General features: G+C 41.8%; 2 protein-coding genes across 7 annotated transcripts in view; both read left to right on the top strand.

The window, feature by feature from the left end:
- The first annotated feature begins 762 nt into the window (after nucleotides 1-762).
- On the top strand, nucleotides 763-10,253 carry LOC133496012 (carbohydrate sulfotransferase 3-like). The gene is made up of 3 exons (XM_061811122.1): nucleotides 763-817; nucleotides 3,896-4,108; nucleotides 6,071-10,253. Exons 2-3 carry the CDS (start codon nucleotides 4,029-4,031, stop codon nucleotides 7,293-7,295), a joined length of 1,305 nt encoding a protein of 434 aa, XP_061667106.1. The 5' UTR covers nucleotides 763-817; nucleotides 3,896-4,028; the 3' UTR covers nucleotides 7,296-10,253.
- Nucleotides 10,254-18,288: 8,035 nt separating this feature from the next.
- The window catches only part of LOC133496039 (uncharacterized), a 72,151-nt gene continuing 68,959 nt past the window's right edge, over nucleotides 18,289-21,480 (top strand). For all 6 annotated transcript variants that reach the window (XM_061811170.1, XM_061811172.1, XM_061811173.1 and 3 more), the window contains exon 1: nucleotides 18,289-18,440. In XM_061811170.1, the coding sequence (XP_061667154.1) occupies nucleotides 18,323-18,440 (118 nt within the window). In that variant the 5' untranslated portion in view covers nucleotides 18,289-18,322. The remainder of the gene's footprint in view (nucleotides 18,441-21,480) is intronic.

Below are 21,480 nucleotides of genomic sequence, written 5' to 3'. Positions count from 1 at the left end.
GCACCACGACACAAAAAGTGCTTACAAAGTCATGTCAACGTTACACGAATAATAGTCAAATAGATAAGCACATAAATAAATTGTATTGTACTTGGATAGGAAGTAAATAAACCCATAAATTTTGTCATTTAAAGCTACCCTTTCATGTTTTTTTATCGTTAATTTCATCTATAAATTAATAATAGCTTTATTGATGTGATTGCAGTGTGCACCTGTTAATAATAGTTTGGTTACCTGATGAGTGAGAGGTGGCGAAGTAATATTGTCAATACATTAATAATTATATTGCTCAATTATATCAAACAGTTTACATTTCAAAAGGGATGTAAATAAAATTTGTGGAGGTGTCCCAAATGAATCGTCCGATGTTCAGTTGTCCTTGTGCGTTTCCCCCACTAGAGGGAGCCACAAGACTTGTGTGACTACATGCATCAAACTAGTATAAAACATAATTTTAAAACATTCAATGTTATAACAGATTCTGCCAACGATCGTTTTTCATGCACTTTCGTGGCACGCGCTTGTGCAGATGTGCTTTTTATTTGCCGTTTTAAAATCTAAATCAAGTGACAAAGGGAGGTCTCTTCCTACGTCATCCAGTCAGAGGCAAACATGCAGTTGGTCCTAAAACTTTTTCATTCGTCCCACGTTGGACTGACTTGCAGCCACTACACTAGAAATAGGCTGACCATTGCCGATGCATTTTTTTTTATTGAACTCATTTACACCTGCTTGCTTTTTGTGTGTACCTGGAGGAAACCATGGATTTAATCCGAGTTGGACGCGCTCAATTTGAGGGATTAAACAGATCAGCATGGTGGGTATACACGACTATAACGGACACCTGATAGAGTGGCCGCAGTGGGAATGCAAAGTTTAGCGCAATTAAGTCAGGATCACGCAGTGAGCTGCGGAAAGCTCAGCTCGGTTGCAAAACTGTATTTGTACTTTATTAAAATCGCACGATTACAATATCAATCCAATTACTCACTGGTCTGCATGCTTTTTGGTATTAACCAATCATATCTCACGATTTCCTAAACAAGTCTATTATGCAAAGTTAGTCAAAATAACATGCACAATACCTTCATTTTATTTATTATTTGTTTTAAAAAGTATGTGAGGTCAAATCCACATATAAAAACAGTGTATTATCTTGAAAATTTGTCCAAGTCAAACAGTTGTATTGCTATAAAAGGTATATAAAGTCAAATAAAAAAAAGAAGCTAAATTGTCTGATAAAATGTATTCAAAAATTATAATCAGATATGTTGTATTCTACTGAACATTTGATAAAATCTAACAAATACGAAAGTTGCGTTGTCTTAAAAAGTATTTAAAGGCAACTAAATATGAAAGTTGTTTTATCTGAAAAAGGTATGTAATAATCAAATAAAAAATGGTATGTTATTCACTTAACGAGGTATTTAATGTCAACCAAATACTGTCTGTTAAAATGTTCTATGGTTTATGTAGTGAAATAAAATAAGTTAAAAAGTACATAATTGTCAAGTCAGATGAAGAAATTGTATTCTTACAAAGTTGTATAGATGTTAAATTAAGTTGCACAAAGTACAAGTACAAAAAATATTTAATGAGTAACCAGGTAAGTTATTATAGATCACTGATTTAATCTTTTTGATTAAAATTATTATTATTTCTTTTAATTTGAATTTAAAGTGAATTTATTGCATTGCAGTTCATTAATTAAGTCTGTAGAAAGAAAAAAAAAAGTCACCAGTCAGGAGTATAAGAAAGATGTTAATAAAAAAAAGAAGAAGTAGCGATGTGGCGTTTGCTTTTCTGGGTTGTTTGTAAAAGGCAAAAGCGGGACCGAGAGGTTTGACCTCCTCCGGCGTCAAAATGACCCCGAGACGAGCCTGCGGAGCTGCTCGCGCCTTGATGCGCAAATGACCCCGCGCGCTTTGACGCTTTGCGGGGGTCACTCTCGCGTGAAGGGGGCTTTTGTGGTCGCGGCATGCGGCGTGGCGGTGCAAGACCCAGTCGAAAACGCAACCCCCGCCCTGTGAAGTCCTCAAGTCTGTCAAGTCGCAAATGATCAAATTTCCCTTAAATTATTTATTAGCTACATATGAGGTATTCTGTTTCTGCTATCTATGCTCGTGATGTATAGTAGAAATGGTAAATAATGGAGTTTTTGCTTGTTTTTGTTTACATTTAGTTTGTTGGTGTGCCGTGAGATCCTTTGGATGTAGATATCGCGCCTTGGCTCCAAAAAAAATCTTGGGAAATTCGGGTCTACACGGTATTTTCCTCACACGCCGTCGCACCCAAATGGCTGCTAACTTCCCGGAGAATTTCACAAGCAGTTGTCCGAGCATGCCGAGTGTTTAGGCTACGTGCAGCCATTAAAATCATTTGGGGAAATAAAAACAACAACACAAATTCTCTGATGTGCTTCTGTGCTGCAGAGGTCTGGATGGGATTTGAAGAGTGTGCAGTAATGAAGGCAAGATTTGGTTCCGTGCATCCGTTTTTATCCTCGCGAGACGCGGGCCCGTATTGACACCCACACTACGGACAATTTACTCTTATTACGTCTAACGTGCATGTTTTTGGGAATGTGGGAGGCAGCGGTCGAAAACCCACATCAGTACGTGGGAAACATAAACGCTACACAAGGAAGCCGGCAGCTGAGATCTGAACCCTGAACCTCAGAACTGTGAGGGAGGTGTGTTACCCACTCAGCGCGGGATCGATTCCCGCTCAGTGATGGTGTCGTTATCCGCCCTGTGACTGACTGGCGACCAGTTCAGGGTGTAGTCCGCCTTTCGCCCGAAGCTAGCTGGGATAGGCTCCAGCTTTCCCGCAACCCCTTGTGAGGATAAACGGCTTGTATAATGACGTGACATCCTCCTAACCCACATTCCCTGCGACTGAATTTGGTAGGATGTTCGGTGGCGGTCGTAGGCGCAGAACGGCAGCCACGTTGGCATTTTTTGAGTATCTTGAAGAGATCTTCTGACGTTAGGATGTCAGCGTAGGTTCGCGATGGACCAAAGCGCGAGATTTTTGCAAGATATCTTGTCATCACTGTCGCGTGTGTACTAACTGGCAGGCCATCAACTTTTGGCTTTCACAGGCAAGTCTACAACTGCAGCGTTCGGATAAGCCCCCCCCCTCGTCGAGGAAGAAACCCAGATTCGGAGGGAACTGTGAGGCGTCATCGGCACCTCAGCCGATCGTCTGGTTGTGTATCAGTTGGTGGCTCACGTGTTGAAAAGATCTCGCGGCGGCGATGACGGTAGCGGCAGCTGGATGTCGGGACCACCGTGACCTTGGGCGAGGAAATGGCGGGTGTCGGATTACGACCCCCACGAGGAGCGTTTCGTTTAATTGCGGCTTGTCACATAAAGCTAACAAGTGGCCACAGACTCGGATTTACAGTTCCCGACCGGGCCGGCGTGGTGGGTGGGCGGGCACCTTTGGGGATGCACCGTTGCACTTAGGATAACAAGCGCTTCCTGACGGAAGCCGGGAATCAGACTCGTGTCTTCTTTCTATTTTGACTTTCCTTCTCGAGATGTGGCACAATGGAAATCTTGATTTACGAGTATAATTTATTGAATCACCAGACCTGAATTGAACTTGACACTGAATCAATTTTTTCTGCGGCGACATAAACTGAAATGCAATTAATCTGATCCAGGTCTCAAAAAAAAAAAACTGCTGTTTTCTAAAAATTAGTTTTGAATAAAGAAGACAAAGAAAATCCATCCATTTTCTGTACCCTTATAAGAACAATTAAAGATATGAACTAGTTTTATCTAGTTGAGACTGTGGTTTAATTGACGCTCAGGTTCAATTCCAACTTCCTAATTTTTTGACACAAAAGTAACCCACAAAATGTTTGACGCGTTGGCTTTATCTGCAGGTCGAAACATCACAAGAACCAGTCTGCAGGAGAGGAGACCACAAATAGCTGCTAGGCTCTTTCAAGGGAACGGATCGGCAGAACCCTTCAAGAGGGAGACGCAGCGGCTGCTGCCGCTGCTGCAGCCGAGACAATGAAAATCAAATACGCCGTGCCCGTCGTCTTCTTCGTGGCGCTCGTGATCATCCAGAAGGAGAATAATATTATCTCGAGGTGAGTGCAGAAATTATCCTTTCAGTGACACTTCGCTGAGTTGTGAGGTTGTCAAATCGAGAACTACAAAGAAGTCGCAAAACACTTTTTCTGCCTCTTATCACTCCATCGCAGTCAGGAAATGGTAGACTTTTGCATCACATCAGTTTAAGGAAACAAAAACATTTCATTCTTGCTCGGTCCAAGAGTCAAAGCATACAGTGAAGCAAATAAGTATTTGAACACCCTGCTATATTGCAAGTTCACCCACTTAGAAATCATGGAGGGATCTGAAATTTTCATCGTAGGTGCATGTCCACTGTGAGAGAGAAAAAAATCCAGAAATCACAATGTATGATTCTTTTTTAACGATTTATTTGTGATACAGCTGCAAATAAGTATTTGAACACCTGTCTATCAGCTAGAATTCTGAGCCTCAAAAACCTGTTAGTCTGCCGTTTAAAGTCCACCTCCACTCGTGTATTATCCTGAATCAGATGCAATGTGAGGTCGCTAGCTGCATAAAGACGCCTGCCCACCCCGTACAATCAGTAAGACTCAAACTTGTAACAGAGACAAAATTGTACAACTCCACACAGCTGGAAAGGGCGACAGAGAAATTGCCAAGCAGCTTGGTGAAAAAAGGTCCACTGTTGGAGCAATCATTAGAAAATGGAAGAAGCTAAACATGACAGTCAATCTCAATTGGAGTGGAGCCCCATGCAAGATATCACCTCGTGGGGTCTCAATGATCCGTAGAACGGTGAGGAATCAGCCCAGGACTACACGACAGGACTTGGTCAATGACCTGAAAAGAGCTGAGACCACCGTTTCCAAGGTGACTGTTGGTAATGTACTAAGACGTCATGGTTTGAAATCATGCATGGCACGGAAGGTTCCCCTGCTTAAACCAGCACATGTCAAGGAATGTCTTAAGTTTGCCAATGACCATTTGGATGATACAGAGGAGTCATGGGAGAAGGTTTTGTGGTTAGATGAGTCATTATTCCACTAACCGTGTTTGGAGGAAGACGAATGATGAGTTCCATCCCAAGAACGCCATCCCTACTGTGAAGCATGGGGGTGGTAGCGTCATGCTTTGGGTTTTTTTTTTTCTGCACATGGGACAGGACAACTGCACTGTATTAAGGAGAGGATGACCGCGGCCATGTATTGTGAGATTTTGGGGAACAACCTCTTTTCCCCCCAGTTAGAGTATTGAAGATGGGTCATGGCTGGGTCTTTCAACACGACAATGACCCCAAGCACACAGCCAGGAAAACCAAGGAGTTGCTCCGAAAGAAGCAGAGCAAGGTTCTGGCGTGGCCAAGGCAGTCCCCAGACCTAAACCCAATCGAAAATCTTTAGAGAGAGATGAAACTCCGTGTTTCTCAGCGACAGAGAGAAGATCAGCGTGGAGGAGTGGGCCAAAATCCCTCCTGCAGTGTGTGCAAACCTGGTGAACAACTACAGCAAATGTTTGACCTCTGTAAATGCAAACAAAAGCTACTGTACCAAATATTCACATTGGTTTTCTCAGGTGTTCAAATACTTATTTCCAGTTGTATCACACAAATAAATCATTAAAAAAATCATACATTGTGATTTCTGGATTTTTCTTTTTAGATTATCTCTCTATAATGAAAATTTCAAACCCCTCCATGACTTCTAAGTAGGAGAACATGCAATATAGCAGGGTGTTCAAATACTTGTTTTCTTCACTGTAATTTGATTGAAGATGAAATGAAGTATATTGTAAGACTGAAACATAAAATATGATTTTGGCTAATGTAAGCTTAAGTCGCTTGCACTTGCATTCACATACAGCACGGGGAGAACGTGCAACCCCGCCAACCACGCATGCCCTCCACACCGAAAGGGGCTGAGGTTCAAACTCCATACAGTTCTTGCTGCCCTAAATGTTAACGTAAACTGAAACGTTTAACTGAGCGTATATTCCTGTGATTCCATTCACTGTCTCAGGGTATCAGATAAACTGGCCTTGAAGCAGACACCCCAGACCCCGATCCACGCCGGCAGATCGGGCAGCGCCCTGGCAAGGCGCAACGTTTCGGTCCCCTCCCTGGCCGAGCCGAGCTCAGCCTTCACGCTGATGAAGCGGCACCTGGAGAGATACAGAAAGCGTCAGCTGGAGGCGGCACCGATTATCAACGGTAGGAAAGACATTCTCCTTCTGGCCACCACCAGGACCGGTTCCTCCTTCGTGGGCGAGTTTTTCAACCAGCATGGCGACAACATGTTTTACCTGTACGAGCCGCTGTGGCATGTGGAGAAAATGCTGACGTTGGAGACGGGCGGCACCAACGCCACAGCCACCGCCAAAGCGTACTGCAACGTGCTCCGCCACCTCTTCCTGTGTGACTTCTCACTGCTGGAGAGCTTCATCGAACCCCTCCCCATGGATCACATCACTGCCTCGCTGTTCCGCAGAGAGTCCAGCAGCTCCCTGTGCCAGGAGGCGGTCTGCAGCCCCTTCGTCAAAGGGGTCTACGAGCGCTACCGCTGTAGGAACACGCGCTGCGGGCCTCTCAACCTGACCATGGCTTCCGAGTCCTGCCTGCTGAAGGAACACCGAGCCATTAAGGTGGTCAGAGTGCGCCAGTTGGAAATTCTTCGTCCCCTGGCCGAGGACCCACGTCTCAATGTGAAATTTATCCAGCTGGTTCGGGATCCTCGGGCCGTGCTCTCCTCCCGCATGGTGGCCTTCCCCGGCAAATACAAAACCTGGAACAATTGGCTCACGAACAAGGACGCGGACATCGACGACAACGAGGTGAAGAAGCTGAAGAGCAACTGCGACAACATCAGGATGTCGGTGGAGCTTGGACTCAGGCAGCCGCTGTGGTTGCGCAACCGCTACATGCTGGTGCGCTACGAGGACGTCGCCCGCTCGCCCGTGAACAAGGCGTCCGAGATGTACAAGTTCACCGGGATCCCGTTCACGCCGCAGGTCAAAGACTGGATCCTGAAGAGCACGCAGGTCTCCAAGGAGAACAGAGGCCTTTACTCCACGCAAAAGAACTCCACCGAGCAAGTGGAGAAGTGGCGCTTCAGCTTGCCCTACAAGGCAGTCCAGTTGGTTCAGAAGGTCTGCGGGTCCACCCTGAAACTCTTCGGGTACAGGTTTGTGACGAGTGAGGAGATGCTAAGAGACGAAAGTATCAGCTTGATAGAAGACTTTTTGTAGACCCCGATGGACACAAAGTTATATTTATTAGCCTCTTTTGTCATAAAACATATTTTTTTTAATTCTGATATTTAACACGGATTTACTTTGTTTTACTATTTAAAATAGCAAGAATCAATTGAAAAAGTATTGACTGCAAGAATCGTGTTTAAAAACAAGCAAAGCATGCGAAAAACTCGTTTGTTTTATTTTTTGTCATTCCAACATAAAATGGCTTGTTTATTTGTTTCCTAAAAGAGTTCACAGCTCTGGGAACATCCACTTAAATGTTTACAATTCCTGAGTTGGCAACCAAAGAAACACCAAAATAAATGGTAGCTTTATACAAAATAAATAAAACATAAATAAATAACAGGAAAAGGCCAATTCCACCGATATTCAGTCACTCCAGAGTCCTCAGTTAGCAGGTTGAAGTTCACGCATATTACAAAGTGTTTGAAGTTGTTCCGACAACCGTAAGGACTATTTTGGTGAAATCAGATGTTTAGATTGCCGCCCAAACGCAAACATTCCGGACCCTGCAGCTGGTTTGCAGATCGGTGCCACGTTTGTTTGCGAGTCCCCTCATCTGTTGACACGACTTTCTTGACCGCTGATAGCGAGTCGCTGAGAAAGAGCGAGGCCTCGATATCGCGGTCAGCGCCGCCCGGCCGCTCGGGTTGTTTCTCTTTACGTCGGTCGCAATAAAACCAGCTCTGACGCCCATTTGTGAGTCCTGCCTGTCATTTTGGCGAGGGGCGCCGGGGTTAGCGCCGCGTCGTTATGCTTGTTTATGACCTTGTTTGGAAGAGTTAGCGCTTATCTCTTTCGGTGATCATTGGGCAATGACACTGTAAAAGGAAGTACACAAACACGGTACAAGAAGCAGAAGAGAACAAAAAAAAAAAGAGGAGTGCAAACCAATGCCGTGTCATTAAAAAAAAGAAAAATGCGGGTTGCTTTTATGATACGTTACTCTTAAATTTAAATGCTACACATGTATATGCTGCAATGACGCGCCGTAACTTCAATTAAGAATAAAGACTAACTTTAGCTCCTCTCTGTTGAGATTTACCCCCTCAATAAATCGTAGGTACTCTGCACCTTGTAGTATTAACCCAATCTTCCTCCCACAAGACAAAAACAACAACAAAAAACAAAAATTAATGAATATCGAAATGTGAATATGGATGGAATTGCTGTAGCTAGCATGGTCGCGTGTCTCTCGCCACTTCACAACTGAGAAAAATACCAACTACTATTTTCCTCTTGCTCATTTGTCTGAGTGATTCCTAGATCTTCTCAATTTTTCCACAAGCGACTCTTTAACAACACTGCCATTAGTGAACTGGACCTTGGTCTGCGTCATTTTGAGGTTTACCGTCCTGCTGTCTCCGGCGTCAACCCACCGGGCAGCCTCGCTTGCGTGTCGGACCTCTACCGGAGTTTTCCATCATGTTGCTATCCATTGTCAAGATCAGCTGGTAGCCAATGCTAGCGCCTCCTATGCTAACCTGGCGCACCCACTGATCTAAAAAAAAGACTGGATAGCGCGTACACATCGAGCGGTATGTCGATTGGTTGAAGCTAGTAGGCCGCCATCTTGATACTCCCAAAACGTGTGGAGGACATGGTTTACAGGTTGGATTATGGCGGGGGTTTTCTCAAAGTTTGGCATGTAGAATTAAAACTGGTTGTGTGAGCTTGACATTTTTTCAATTCTGGTAACATGAAGGATTTTTAATTCGACTTGGTAAGCCAAAAAAAGGCCAAGTGCAAAGGAAAAAGCGTATTTTACCTAGGGCCAGATTTCCGTGACATGTTAACTTTCCCCAAAATACGCTGTGAAGCACTATCGTCATAACATAGCAAAAAGCTGAGCATTTTTTGTCATAAAAGTATTAAATTTTATGGCAATCAGTGTGATATATTTTTGAAAACAAGGACTTGTGATGGGAAAATACATGCTAAACGCTAAAAGTTCATTTGTTCTCTCTGCGACTTCCTATTTCAGACAGAAAATTTCAACTTGTTTCCTCGCATTTGAAAATCAAATTCAATTTGCAGACTTCTGTATTAGGAAATTCATCAAAAAATTTCACAGAAAATGTGTTTTCTTGCTTGTCCACTGATGAAGTTTGGGATAATATTGACATCGCTTTTTTCGCGAAAAACCGTCGGCCTGAAAAGTTGAAGCAGAGTGTGAACAGTGAACAACGACAACCGTAAACAAAACTTAGTTCAAGTGAATTAAGCTCATCAGAAAATGACAATAAAAGCCTTTACAAACAAAATTTAAAAGTGTCAAAGTAAATCTTTCGAACTTACCTGTGGAATGTTTTCTCACAGCCACGAAACTGGCGATTAACGCATGCGCAGGTCGGCACGGTTGTTTTGGGAGTATCAAGATGGCGGATGGCGACTTCAGTTTTGGTGGCCAATGAGCCAGCCAGTCTTTTTAATTGACCTTTAATTGACCATCACGAGTTATTACTAGTGCCATTGAGTTCCTTGAAGGTTGCTGTATAAATCTAAGCTATTATTGCTATTTTTGTAAGAGGATTTCTTTTATATCAATGCCTGTATGTAATGTATTTCATGTATGGGGGACTATATTAAAGGGATAGTACTGGTGGAAGGGATATGTGGTCGAGGTGCTGAAGTGTAATTGTACGTTCGTGCACTGGAGCCGAGTGGCTGAATAAAGTCTCCTGTGGAGTTATCGCTCCTCTTAGTGTTTTTTCCACTCAACTTTTGATTGTGTATGACACCGAGCACACCATTAAATTATTATTAATTATCAAGACTCCACAGATCACGCTCGCTAACATGCTATCGCTCTAGCTAGTAAACGTCAAGGAACAAAGAGGAACCATTGAAACCTTTTGTAAGTATCCTCACGCTAAATACAAAAATTGTAATTGTTCCAAAATGTAATACCATTTTCTTCGGTGCAATATTTGAAGTGAAAATATGTCAACTACTGCGCAAACTGTATAACAGAACGCATAGAGCGTACTTGCTAATGCCAAGCGCAAAAAAAAAAAAAAAAAATGGCTAGCATTAGATTTGGTGTGCGAAGGTCAAACTTATCTTTGTCCATCGTACTGTTAGCGACAATGCGATGCCGCTTCCTGGTTGATGCCATCGTCACCATCTAAACGTGGAATGTGAAGAGGTTTATGTTTGATCAGAACTTCCTGCGTGGTTGGGAGCGCGTGCCATCCTGCGTAGGTGGAACCTTCCGTTGGTAAACATTTAAAAAAAAAAAAAACAGCTACGCCATCTGCAGAAAAATGTCCAAGCGGGATTCAAGTGGTCCCCTTTTTTTTTTGCACACTGGCCGCTTTGTGCGGCCAAGGAAAGGGACGCGCCGGAGGCTCGCTGCGCTTGCCGCCGCGGCCTCGGCTATTTCAGTCGCGCAAGGTTGCAATTAGCCCGACGTTACATATCATGTGGTCGGCCCGAGTCTTTTTTGAAACCGCCCTGTCGCATGCACGCCATCTCTTTTTCTACCACTCCCTTTCCTCAGCCTTTCATCTGCTATGTTAAAAGGCAAAGCTTTACCATCTGATTACTTAGGGTTATTTTTTTTAATATACATATATACTGACAGAGGAAGGAGTGACTTAAAAAAAATAATAACATTTGGAATCAATCCCGCTTTTGCACCTGCACTGCTCGAAATAGTGAACTTGCAAGACTAGTTATTCCTGATAACTGAACTACTCTGTTATAACATATACACTATAGTGATATAGTATTGAACGAGCAGATGGGTGGAGTCAGCCTGCTGTATATGATATTCCAAATATATAACAAAATCATTCACACCTCCCCCATAACCTACATTAAGTCATCCCGCCCTCCTGCTCCATCCCCACATAAACCACCGTGACCGACCGATCAAAAAAACATCGCATGACTGTGCTGCATGCGCAGTCATTGTGGGCAGGTTGCGTTCAATTGAGTCGACCAATCAGGTGTTAGCATTTTTGTTTTTTTCGACAAAGCCAACTCACTCGTCAATACAACATCCATCCGCCCATTTTCTTAGCCGCTTATCCTCACAAGGGTCGCGGGGAATACCTGTCAACAGTCCAGGAGGCGGGGTACACCCTGAACTAGTTGCCGGCCATTCGCAGGGCACCTTAATGCAATTAATTTTGCATGTTTTGGGGATGGGCGGCACGGTGGTTCAGCTGGTAAAGCGTTGGCCTTACAGTTCTGAGGTCCCGGGTTCAATCCCGGACCCACCTGTATGGAGTTTGCATGTTCTCCGCGTTCCTGCGTGGGTTTCCTCCGGGCACTCCGGTTTCCTCCCACATCCCAAAAACATGCAACATTAATTGGGCACTCTAAATTGCCCCTAGGTGTGATTGTGAGTGCGGCTCTTCCTCTCAATGTGCCCTGCGATTGGCCGGCAACCAGTTCAGGGTGTACCTGAACTGCCGTTTGACACCTGGAATAGGCTTCAGCACTCCCAGCCTTGCATACTCTACTACTGAAGCATACATTTTAAAGAAAAAATAAATATATTTCTTAAATGATTTAATTATATAAGGTATTTAAACTATACATGTATTTCTACTATGCAGTTTATTATCAGGAAAAGCTAAAAAAAAAAAAAAAAAACATCTTTTAGCCTTGGAATGCATTATTTCATTTTCCATTCATTGTAATGGGAAAATGCGCTTTGGTTTTCAAACGTTTCACTTTTCAGGTGGCTTTCTGGAATGGATTGTGTTCAAGAACCGAGGCACCCCTGTAACATTAATTGGACACACTAAATTGCCTCTAGGTGTGATTGTGAGTGCGGCTGTTTGTGTCTATGTGCCCTGCGATTGGCTGGTGACCAGTTCAGGGTGTACCCCGCCTCCTGACCGTTCACAGCTGCGATAGGCTCCAGCACTCCCTGCGACCCTCGTGAGGATAAGCAACTAAGGTAATGGATGGATGGATGTTTGGGGCATGTGGGAGGAAACCGGAGTGCCCGGAGGAAACCCACGCAGGCACGGGGAGAACATACAAACTCCGCACAGGCGGGTCCGGGATTGAACCCAGGACCTCAGAACTGTGAGGCCAACGCTTTACCAGCTGATCCACCGTGCCGCTTCCATCCAGACTATATCTCTAAAATATCTTTTGTTGTGAGGAAGTCGAAATAAGCAACTGAAAGTGTTTGCATAAGTGTGCACACCCCACTGTAGGTGCAGATTTGGAAACATGTGACATGTAAAGTTTGGGGTTTTTTTTTTGGGGGGTGGGGGCTATTAATATAATATATAATATAATGGCGGTGCATTCAAAAAGTAACACACATGATACCAACACGGCTATGATTGTTCGTGCAGCTCAGCAAGCACTGTTGAGGCCAATGTTTTTTTTATTTTGTGTGTTTGTTATCAGTCCCTGTCACATGAACACTCACTCTGTGATGTAATATTTGATTAAGTGCACAAAGATTCCACGTGACATGTGATCTTCACCAGAGACTTTAAAAAAAAAAATCAAATGTTTTCAGCCTGCTTTGGTTTTAATCAGCTTCTTGATTAGCGTTTATCGCTGCGATTATGAGCTCATTGTTTATGTATTGAGTCACTTGGGGTAACCTACAAGCGTTGGACCCCCCCCCCCCACCCCCTCCCCTAAAACAAATATTGGCCTTTTGGGAATTAAGGAACAAATATGCTTTTTGTTTTATTTTCTAGTTTAATGAAAAGTGGTCACGCTGCGTAGGTGTTAATAAACCAGATGCTTATATGATGGCCACAAGATATTTTTCCCAATGTCAAGAAAATAAAATAAGCCCCCGTTTATTATTCAAGTCAGTTATGTTTCCACCATTACACCACCAACGACCTGATAATTATTATCTTTAAACAACATTGGAAAAGTTATTTCATTTCTTCAAGCTCACGCTGTGCAGTAAGACATTAAACACCCCAATCATCAAGTAAGAATATTACGGTACTGTACATCATATGGCTGCCTTGCCCCCCCCCACAAAAAAATGAAAAATACTGTATCTTGGCTAGATCTGGGGGAAAAATTAGTCTAGAATTACACATTTTGTATCCCCCTTTTAACTCAAAATTTAATAAATGTAGTTTCATACTTTCTATTGGCCAAAAGTGTGTGTGTACCTAATATATATATATATTATTACTGTATTATATAATTATATTAATTATTATTTAATACCCTCTGCTGGATGAAGTGATAACTTTATTTACTGCAAACAAATAGTTTTGAAATGAAATCACTTTCAAACGGATTATTATTATTATTTAAAATTGTGGGTGTGTGCAACAAGTTAATTACTGTGTAGAAATAATAGAAATACACTGGAAGTGAATTTGTCTTAACTTTTTTTTTCTGTCCTTTATCTGCCATGTGAGCCACTGCCCCCCTACCCCAACGACCCCCCCCCCCACACGCAGGGTACCCAAAGTTGCCATGGAAACAGCACGTTGATTGGTACGCTCCCCTAGCAACAAGTGGAAAGCGTGAAAAAATAAATGTCTGGAGCAAATATTCCATTTTGCTCACTTACGGCAATCCCGACTGCTGGTTCGCCGTTTTTTTTTTTTTTTTTTTTTCGTAATAATTGATTTTCAACATTTGTGCTATTTATTGATGCGCCGCCATTTTTCCTCGGAGGAGCACAAAAAAAAAAAAAAGTCTTCAGTACCTCCTTTTGTCTATGTTGCTAAAAAGAAGTCGAAAAAACTTCCAGGCAGTTGAATGGCCGCTTTCCATTTGTCCCGTCGCTGGCCGCGCGCCGAGCGGGTTGTCGGACTGCCGCTTTGGCGACACTTTGGCTCTAAAAATAACAATGGAAGAGCGCTTCTCCTCCTGGCCAATTTCGGTCTGCGTGGCTATGGGAACGAACCAGTTTTTCGAGTACTTCCTGTGCAAATAAAAAACAATCTGTGAATGCGGCCGTTTGTCTCTACGTGGCTTTGCGATTGGCTGGCAACCGGTTCGGGGTGTACCCCGCCTCCTGCCCGTCGACAGCTGGGATAGGCACCAGCAATCCCTGTGACCCTCGTGAGGATAAGCGGCAAAAGAAAATTGAAGTAATGGATGGATAAATACGTGGTTGCAGAAGTGTGCACACCCACTTTTAAATGGGGTTACGCCTGTGTTGAGAATCCAAACTCGTGTTAAATAGGAGTCAGTACTCACCTGGCATCATTTAAAGTGTTTCTAATTTACCCCAAATAAAGTTCTGATCTTCTAGTATGCTTTCCTGACCAATGTGGGCCCAGTCTTGAAGGGGTTCTTCTTGCGCTTGAACCTTTCTTGACACACTTTCCTCATTTTTTTTTTTTTTTTTTGGGTGGCAATATGGCATTTTTGATCGTCGTCATCGCGTACACTTCCATTCCCTTTCAACCGTGATGGTTGCGGTTTACATTTGCAGAAAGTGTTGAACGCCATCCTGGGATTGCAACTGTTGTCTTTCATTTCCTCTCTTTTCTCCATGGTGACCGCGGTTCCTTTTCCTTCACTTTTCTTTCTTCTTAAAAAGGAAGGAGGCGTGACTGCGTTTATTTGAACGGCAACCCTAATGAAAGGCTGCAGCGGGCTGCCGTTTCGAGGTGTCATTATTCGACACATATGGTCCCCCCCCCTTTTTTTTTTTTTTTTATAAGACAGGGGAAAGCAAAAATAGAGCAGTGAGTGTTGTATTTGAGGTGTGGTGCGTCCACTGAGACTCGCCGCTAAAATAAAACACGGGTTAAATCTGACCCATTTTAAAAAAGATTTTTTTTCCCCCCACCCTGAAATTATATGACTTATCCAAAATAGACAAATGGAAATATTTTCAAATGTTGTACAGGTGACAGACATGTCCACTTTCTTCTCCTTCCCTTGTCCTTCTCTCATTTCCTTTTTTTCCTCCTTTCTCCTCCTCCCTTCATTCCCTTTCCTCCATACCTCCTCTCTTACCTTCTTTCTCCTTTTGCCTCTTCTTCCTACTTCTGTTTTTCCCATCCCTCCATTTTCGTGCCCACCTCATGTTCTCTATACTTCCTTCGCAATTCCCTTTCTCCTTCTTTCTTCTCCCCCTTATCCTCCTTTTCACTTTGTCTTTCATTTCCTTCTGCCCTCTTCCCCTTCACCTCTTCTTTCTCCTTTCCTCACCTCCTTCCCTTCTGGTTCTCCCTTCCCTGCCCGTGTCTTGCCATCATTTCATTCCCTTTCCTTATTTTTCACTTTCCTTCCGATCTTGAAACTTTTCTCCCCTTTCCTCTCTCTCTCTCTCTCTCTCCTCTCTCTCTCTCTCTCTCTCTCCCTTGCTCTTCTCCTCCATCTCACCCATCCCAGGGGTCCTTTCTTCCCAGATGAAAACGGGGCGGGGCATCGGGAAGGGGAGGCAACACGTCGCTCCTCCCCCAGTCTGGTATGTCATTATCCTCTCGACTTAATGACACTGTGTTTACAGTTCAGCCTGAAATTAACACATCGTGTACAACAGAAGAATTCCTCGCAATTCAGGGGTGACACAATTACTGCTTACAGCCCCCCCCCCATAATAAAACATTTAGAAACTTAATCCACACCCGCTGCATATTCAGGTATGCACGCCTGTCAGACAAAGAAGGAACATCATTATAGTGTGTGTCACGGGCTTTCTGAACACTGAATTTACATCCATCCATCCATTTTCTTTGCCGCTTATCCTCACGTGGGTCGCGGGGAGTGCTGAAGCCTATTTGGGTTTCCTCCGACATCACAAAAAAACCTGCAACATTAATTGGACACTCTAAATTGCCCCTCGGTGTGATTGTGATTGTGATTGCAGCTTTTTTGTCTCGATGTGCCCTGCGATCGGCTGGCGACCAGTTCAGGGTCCACCCCGCCTCCTGCTCGTTGACAGCTGGGATAGGCACCGGCACTCCGCGCAACCCCCGTGAGGATAAGCGGCAAAAGAAAATGGATGGATGGATGATTATTTGGAAACAAACTGGTTGCTCACTAACATGGGCTCATTTGAACTCAACTTTCTCATGTTTTTCATTTCACAAAAGCCACATTTCTACACAAAAACTTCCCATCTTTAGCAAAAAAAACCAAAAAAAACTTAAAAATTGTTTTTTAATAACTTTAAATGTGTCTAAGTTACATAGACAAAACGCAGGACCAGCAAAGTTACACCGGTGTGAACTATGTGCAGATATCTATCGTGACAAAATGCACAAAAATGTATCAAGAAAAAGACTCGTGTCTGAAGAAAAGCAAACAAAAAAGACATAATTTTAATGTAAGCAGTTTAAAAATGTGGCTATTCAATGGGTAGCGAGAAGTGATTTTCCATTGTGTACTAAAGGAGTTAGAGACCCCCAAGCATCTCCCCAACTACCCCTCCCCCCTCCCTTTTTTTTTTTTGTTTTTCAAGCACCTTCTTAAATTGGCTGTTGAGGCCCCGTTGCCGTCAGAGTGTCGCGGTGACGCTCAGGCTGCACGTGATGTGAAATTCTCTTCGTTATGTTATTACAATATGATTTCAACAAACCAAGTAACAGAATTTGTGGGGGGCCTGTCGAACAATACAGCAATAGGTCGATTTGTGCAGATATAAACGATATAAATCGCCCCCTCAGTCCAAACTTGAAGAGTGCGTGTTCGCGTGACGATCCCGAACGAGGGGCCCCTGCCGGATGTGCGCTCGTCGGGCTCGGTTGCTCCCGGTGGCCATTAAGTGCGGATTAGCGCCGCCGTGACCCTTTGAAGGCCTCATTCCTCGCACTTCCTCGGATCGGACGCGCAGGAAGCAATCACACACGCGGAAGCGTGCGGATGGTCCGGACGGGAAGCGGGAGAGCACACCCGTGACTGTTTTTGACCGTCCCCCTCACCACCCGCCCTCCCCCTTTGCTTCTCTCCCTTCACTGGAAATTAGGACCCGGAGACGCTTTTGTGCCCAGCAGGAATGTCCAAAGTGAACTTTACATGCGTCCCGTGGTGCCGACAGAGTGGGCGGAGAAAGCGTCACTTAAATCCGACAAAACACACACGACAAGTGTTTCTTACAATAGCGCGCGAATACTTGCAAACTGGGCTACTGTGACAATTTAAACAGGCCGCTTCACAAGGTGAAAGCACACAATCGATGAAAATAATAGTAATGATAATGATAGATGGAACGGTGTCAGTACTGTTAGTATGCCTGCCTCACAGTTCTGAGGACCGGCGTTCGAATCCAGCCTCCCCCGTGTCGTCTTTTGTATGCAGATCTGAGATGACACGCTGTGGTGACCCCCCCCCCCCTAATTGGACAAGCCGAAAGGAAAAGAAGATAAAAGCGTACTTTTCACATGTATTTATTTTATTTATTCAGATTAATATTTACCTGATGTTTTGTTTTACTTTTATTTTGTTAATATTTTTTCCTCGTTAGTTTTTATTTAGTCATTGATTAGAATTATTTTTGCATTTTTTGACATGTCCATTTTGTTGTCATTTCTTTCTTTTCTTTTGTATTTTCTTTTCATGTGTTATTTTATTATAATTTTATGTATCTGCATATTATTTCAAGATATATATTTTATTTTTACTATTTTGTTTCCATTTCATATTTACATGAAATATAAATGTTTCTATTTTGTTGTCATTTCTTTCTTTTCTTTTGTATTTTCTTTTCATTTCTTATTTTAATATAATTGTATGTATCTGCATTTTATTTTAAAATATTTTATATTTCATTTTATTTTGACTATTTTGTTTCGATTTCATATAAAGAGGAAATTCACTCATAATTATTTGGATTCATTGTAATGACCCGATGATTTGTTTTCAAATTCATTTGGTTAATATTTTTTTGTCATGTTATGTGTTATGTGAGTGCTTAATTGTTCTTTTTAAAGGTGTCCTTAAAATCGGTCAATGTTGCTTTAAATTGTGCTTTGGTCAGAACTACATTCCCCACAATGCAAGGCAATTTTGTCACCTGTGAAGTGACGGCCTCCCGCCACCAGATGTCAGTGTTCACGTCAGTATTTAATCAATGCGACAGGTGAAATTGCGCTGTTTGAGTGATGGGCCACAAATGTTCCCAAAAATGTCCAAGAAGCGAAAGCTTGATGCAGATGAAAGCTCGTTTGATGAAAGACGAGAAGGCGAATACATGTTTGTGCTTCAAGGAGGAAAAAAAAGGTACGTCTTTTTATGTGTTATGGGGCGGAGTGGGCATTTTGACACCAAACACGGAGCCCTGTATGTTAACGCTGGCATTCGAGGAAAAACAATCTAATTATCCGAGAGTTAAAAGTACAAAAAAAGTCCAACATTAATGTTAAAAGTCATTCTGCGAGACGTCAAGACTGAGCTGCTTTGCGTGGGACCACAACTGCAAGGGATATTTAGGAAGTCTTTTTTTTTTTTTTTTTAAAGTAAAAATGAATATCTAACTAAATAAATCTAGATAAATACATAGATTGACCGAGGAAAAGTTGCTTGCTGTGATAAAATTGGTTTAAGTTGCAATACTCAGAAAAAGAATGGGTTTGGCTTAATTAATGAAAGAGAAAAAACAAAAAACATCTCTCATAAATTATCATTGGTACCAGTACACTTTGCCCATCAACTATATAGAAAGGCAACTTAAAGACATAAATGCAGGAAGTTATTTAAGAACATGTAATGGAATATATATATTTGATATTTGTTCATTTATCATCCATCATATTTGGCTGCAGTTATGTTTTACATTTTGCCCTTTGAGGGCAACCGTTGCGCTGATGTGGCTCCCTCGGTTAAAAAAAAAAAAAAAAATATGAAAAATATTTCAAAAGTATTGTCAGTTTTACAGGTCATCTCTCCTCTTGTGGTACCAAATACAAGCAGGTAAATTAGCGGTAAGTAGGCGAGGATTTCTTCAATTACTCTGCAAGAATAAATAACACGGCTGTTATTGATGCAGACGTGTTGAGCAGATGTTGCTGAGCCTCTGGGAAGGCACTCCCCCCCCCCCCAAAAAAAAAAAAAATTCTTCAAGCGGCTGCTGTGCGCTCATTTAGCATGCTCAAATTATTGCCATGATTTATTATTTAGCTGTTGACCAAATTTAAAATGGGTGTCTTGTGTTGGCTATTCATAGGCACACGTGATGATTTGACATGATTTCATTTGCAGGTGTTTTTGTTCTCCTGTTCCAATATTTCTGCTCATTCTCATAAATATGGAGGTTATTTTTTTTTTGTAAGGTGAGCTCAGAGAAGGTTAAAGTGAAAATGCTCAATTTTTAATCACTTTTGGAGCGCAATTCATAATTTAGATGCATTTAACGTTTCCTGATGACGCGGCATGATGTGGAAGGCGCGAGGTCATTAACCTGTTGCAAGTTGTCTCTGTTGATCATATTTCACAGATTACATTTTTCTCCAAAACCCTTTTGTTAATTTAGAAGGTTTGATAACAGATTTGCAATGATAATACCTGATAAAATGCATGATTGATTGGGGATCCTTTTCATTATTATTAATTATGACAAACCTTTTAAAGATTTACAGACATGTTTTGGTAGATTACAGGTAAAATATATATAAAAAAAACATTGAATTTAAATTATTACTTAATTAAATTTTTTTAAACAATTGAAGTTAAAAATACTGTCTGGACACTATTTAGAATAATTGTGACTGACTTTTTACATTATGAAATTACATATATTGGGAAAAGTTAAAAATACTTTTCAATTAAATGAAAAAAATACAAAAAAAAAAACAGGCCAGATTTTTTTGACATTTCACTCCACTTGTAAAACAAACTGACTTGCTGAGGCCTATTGATCCTCTGAATCTATTTCTCTCCAAGTCCATCCAAATGTACTGGTGGGGGGGGGTTTCATGTATTATACAAAGTGTTCAGATCAGGGATTAGACACCAACCCCCCCCCCCCGCGCTTTCCTTCCCCTCCCTCTATCATCATCACGACTACCTCCCCCCAATTCCATCAGTCAATTCTCGCCACTCTCGGGGGCATTTATCATTTTGACAGTTGCAGATAAGGCAATTATTTTCCTGCAGCAAGTACAAAATGTAGACAAGTGCTGCTGTGACACTGTGTCTCTTTGAGGGCGTGTGTGTGTGTGTGTGTGTGTGTGTGTGTGTGTGTGGAGGTGTCACATATTGCTTGCAATAAAGCAATCGGCTGTGTAACAAAAAGGAAACAGATGTTGGCGACATTCGTCTTGAATGTTTGGACTCGATTTTCTGTATCGTTCGGCTGTTGCCATGGTGACAAATCAACCATGAAATGCAAACAACCCTTCTCTGAGAAGTCATCATGCTGCCTCCAAAATCGGACTAAAATGAAACGTGAAATCGTGCTGCAAATTCTGCATCAGAGACCATTAGCACAACCAAAGTGAGTGTGACGGGAACACACTGGGGCCTGCAACCTATTTTGAATCGCCAGAGGGCAGCAAACGACTAGTGTAAATATACACTCGCTGTGTACTGTGGGCGTCTGTAAGGCTTTTTAATGGGTGGGGTGGGGGTGGGGGTTATTTATAGTCATGGAAGACCACCACTAAGCAGTATACCTTTTTAAAAGAAATAAAAAATAAATCAACGATTAACCCCAGTGTTTCCATTAAAAAAATAAATAAATAAATAAAATCCCCTTAACCGTAATTTTTCAATTTTTTACAATGTTTTATTTTACAGAATTCATATTATTATTAGTAACATTGTTTATGTAATTGCATATTTTGAAAATGTATCTTTTATTAAATGTATTAATCAAATTTTCCCCATGTTTTATTTTAAAAAATTATTTTTTTTGTTACCGTTTTAAACCATGAGACCATATTTGTAATTAATTCATTAAATCTTTTTTTTTTAAATGTACCACTAGTGGTACTTGTAACATGTATTGAGAATCAATTTTTCATGATTCTGATGTATTCTTTTAATCTGTACATGTATTTTTTTCATTTTTTCTTTCAAAGGAATAATTTTGATTTTATATAAAAAAAAATCAGTGTTTTAAAAAATGTGGACAGCAAAACTTTATTTTTTTGTCTTTGTGAAAACATTATTGAGCTTTAGTCTGTAGGATTATTTTTTTTCCTTTTAAAAATGTAAAAATACTAAAATATTTTCCCCAAAATTCTTTGACTTTTGAAGCATGTTTTTACTGTTTTACTGTTTTAATTTGACTTTAAAAATTTTCAGTTTGTTTTGCTGTAAT

This window comes from Syngnathoides biaculeatus, chromosome 22 (genome assembly GCF_019802595.1).
Source record: "Syngnathoides biaculeatus isolate LvHL_M chromosome 22, ASM1980259v1, whole genome shotgun sequence".
NCBI lineage: Eukaryota > Metazoa > Chordata > Actinopteri > Syngnathiformes > Syngnathidae > Syngnathoides > Syngnathoides biaculeatus.
The sequence above is the reverse complement of the archived record's forward strand: the minus strand, read 5'-3'. Positions and strand labels throughout refer to the sequence as shown.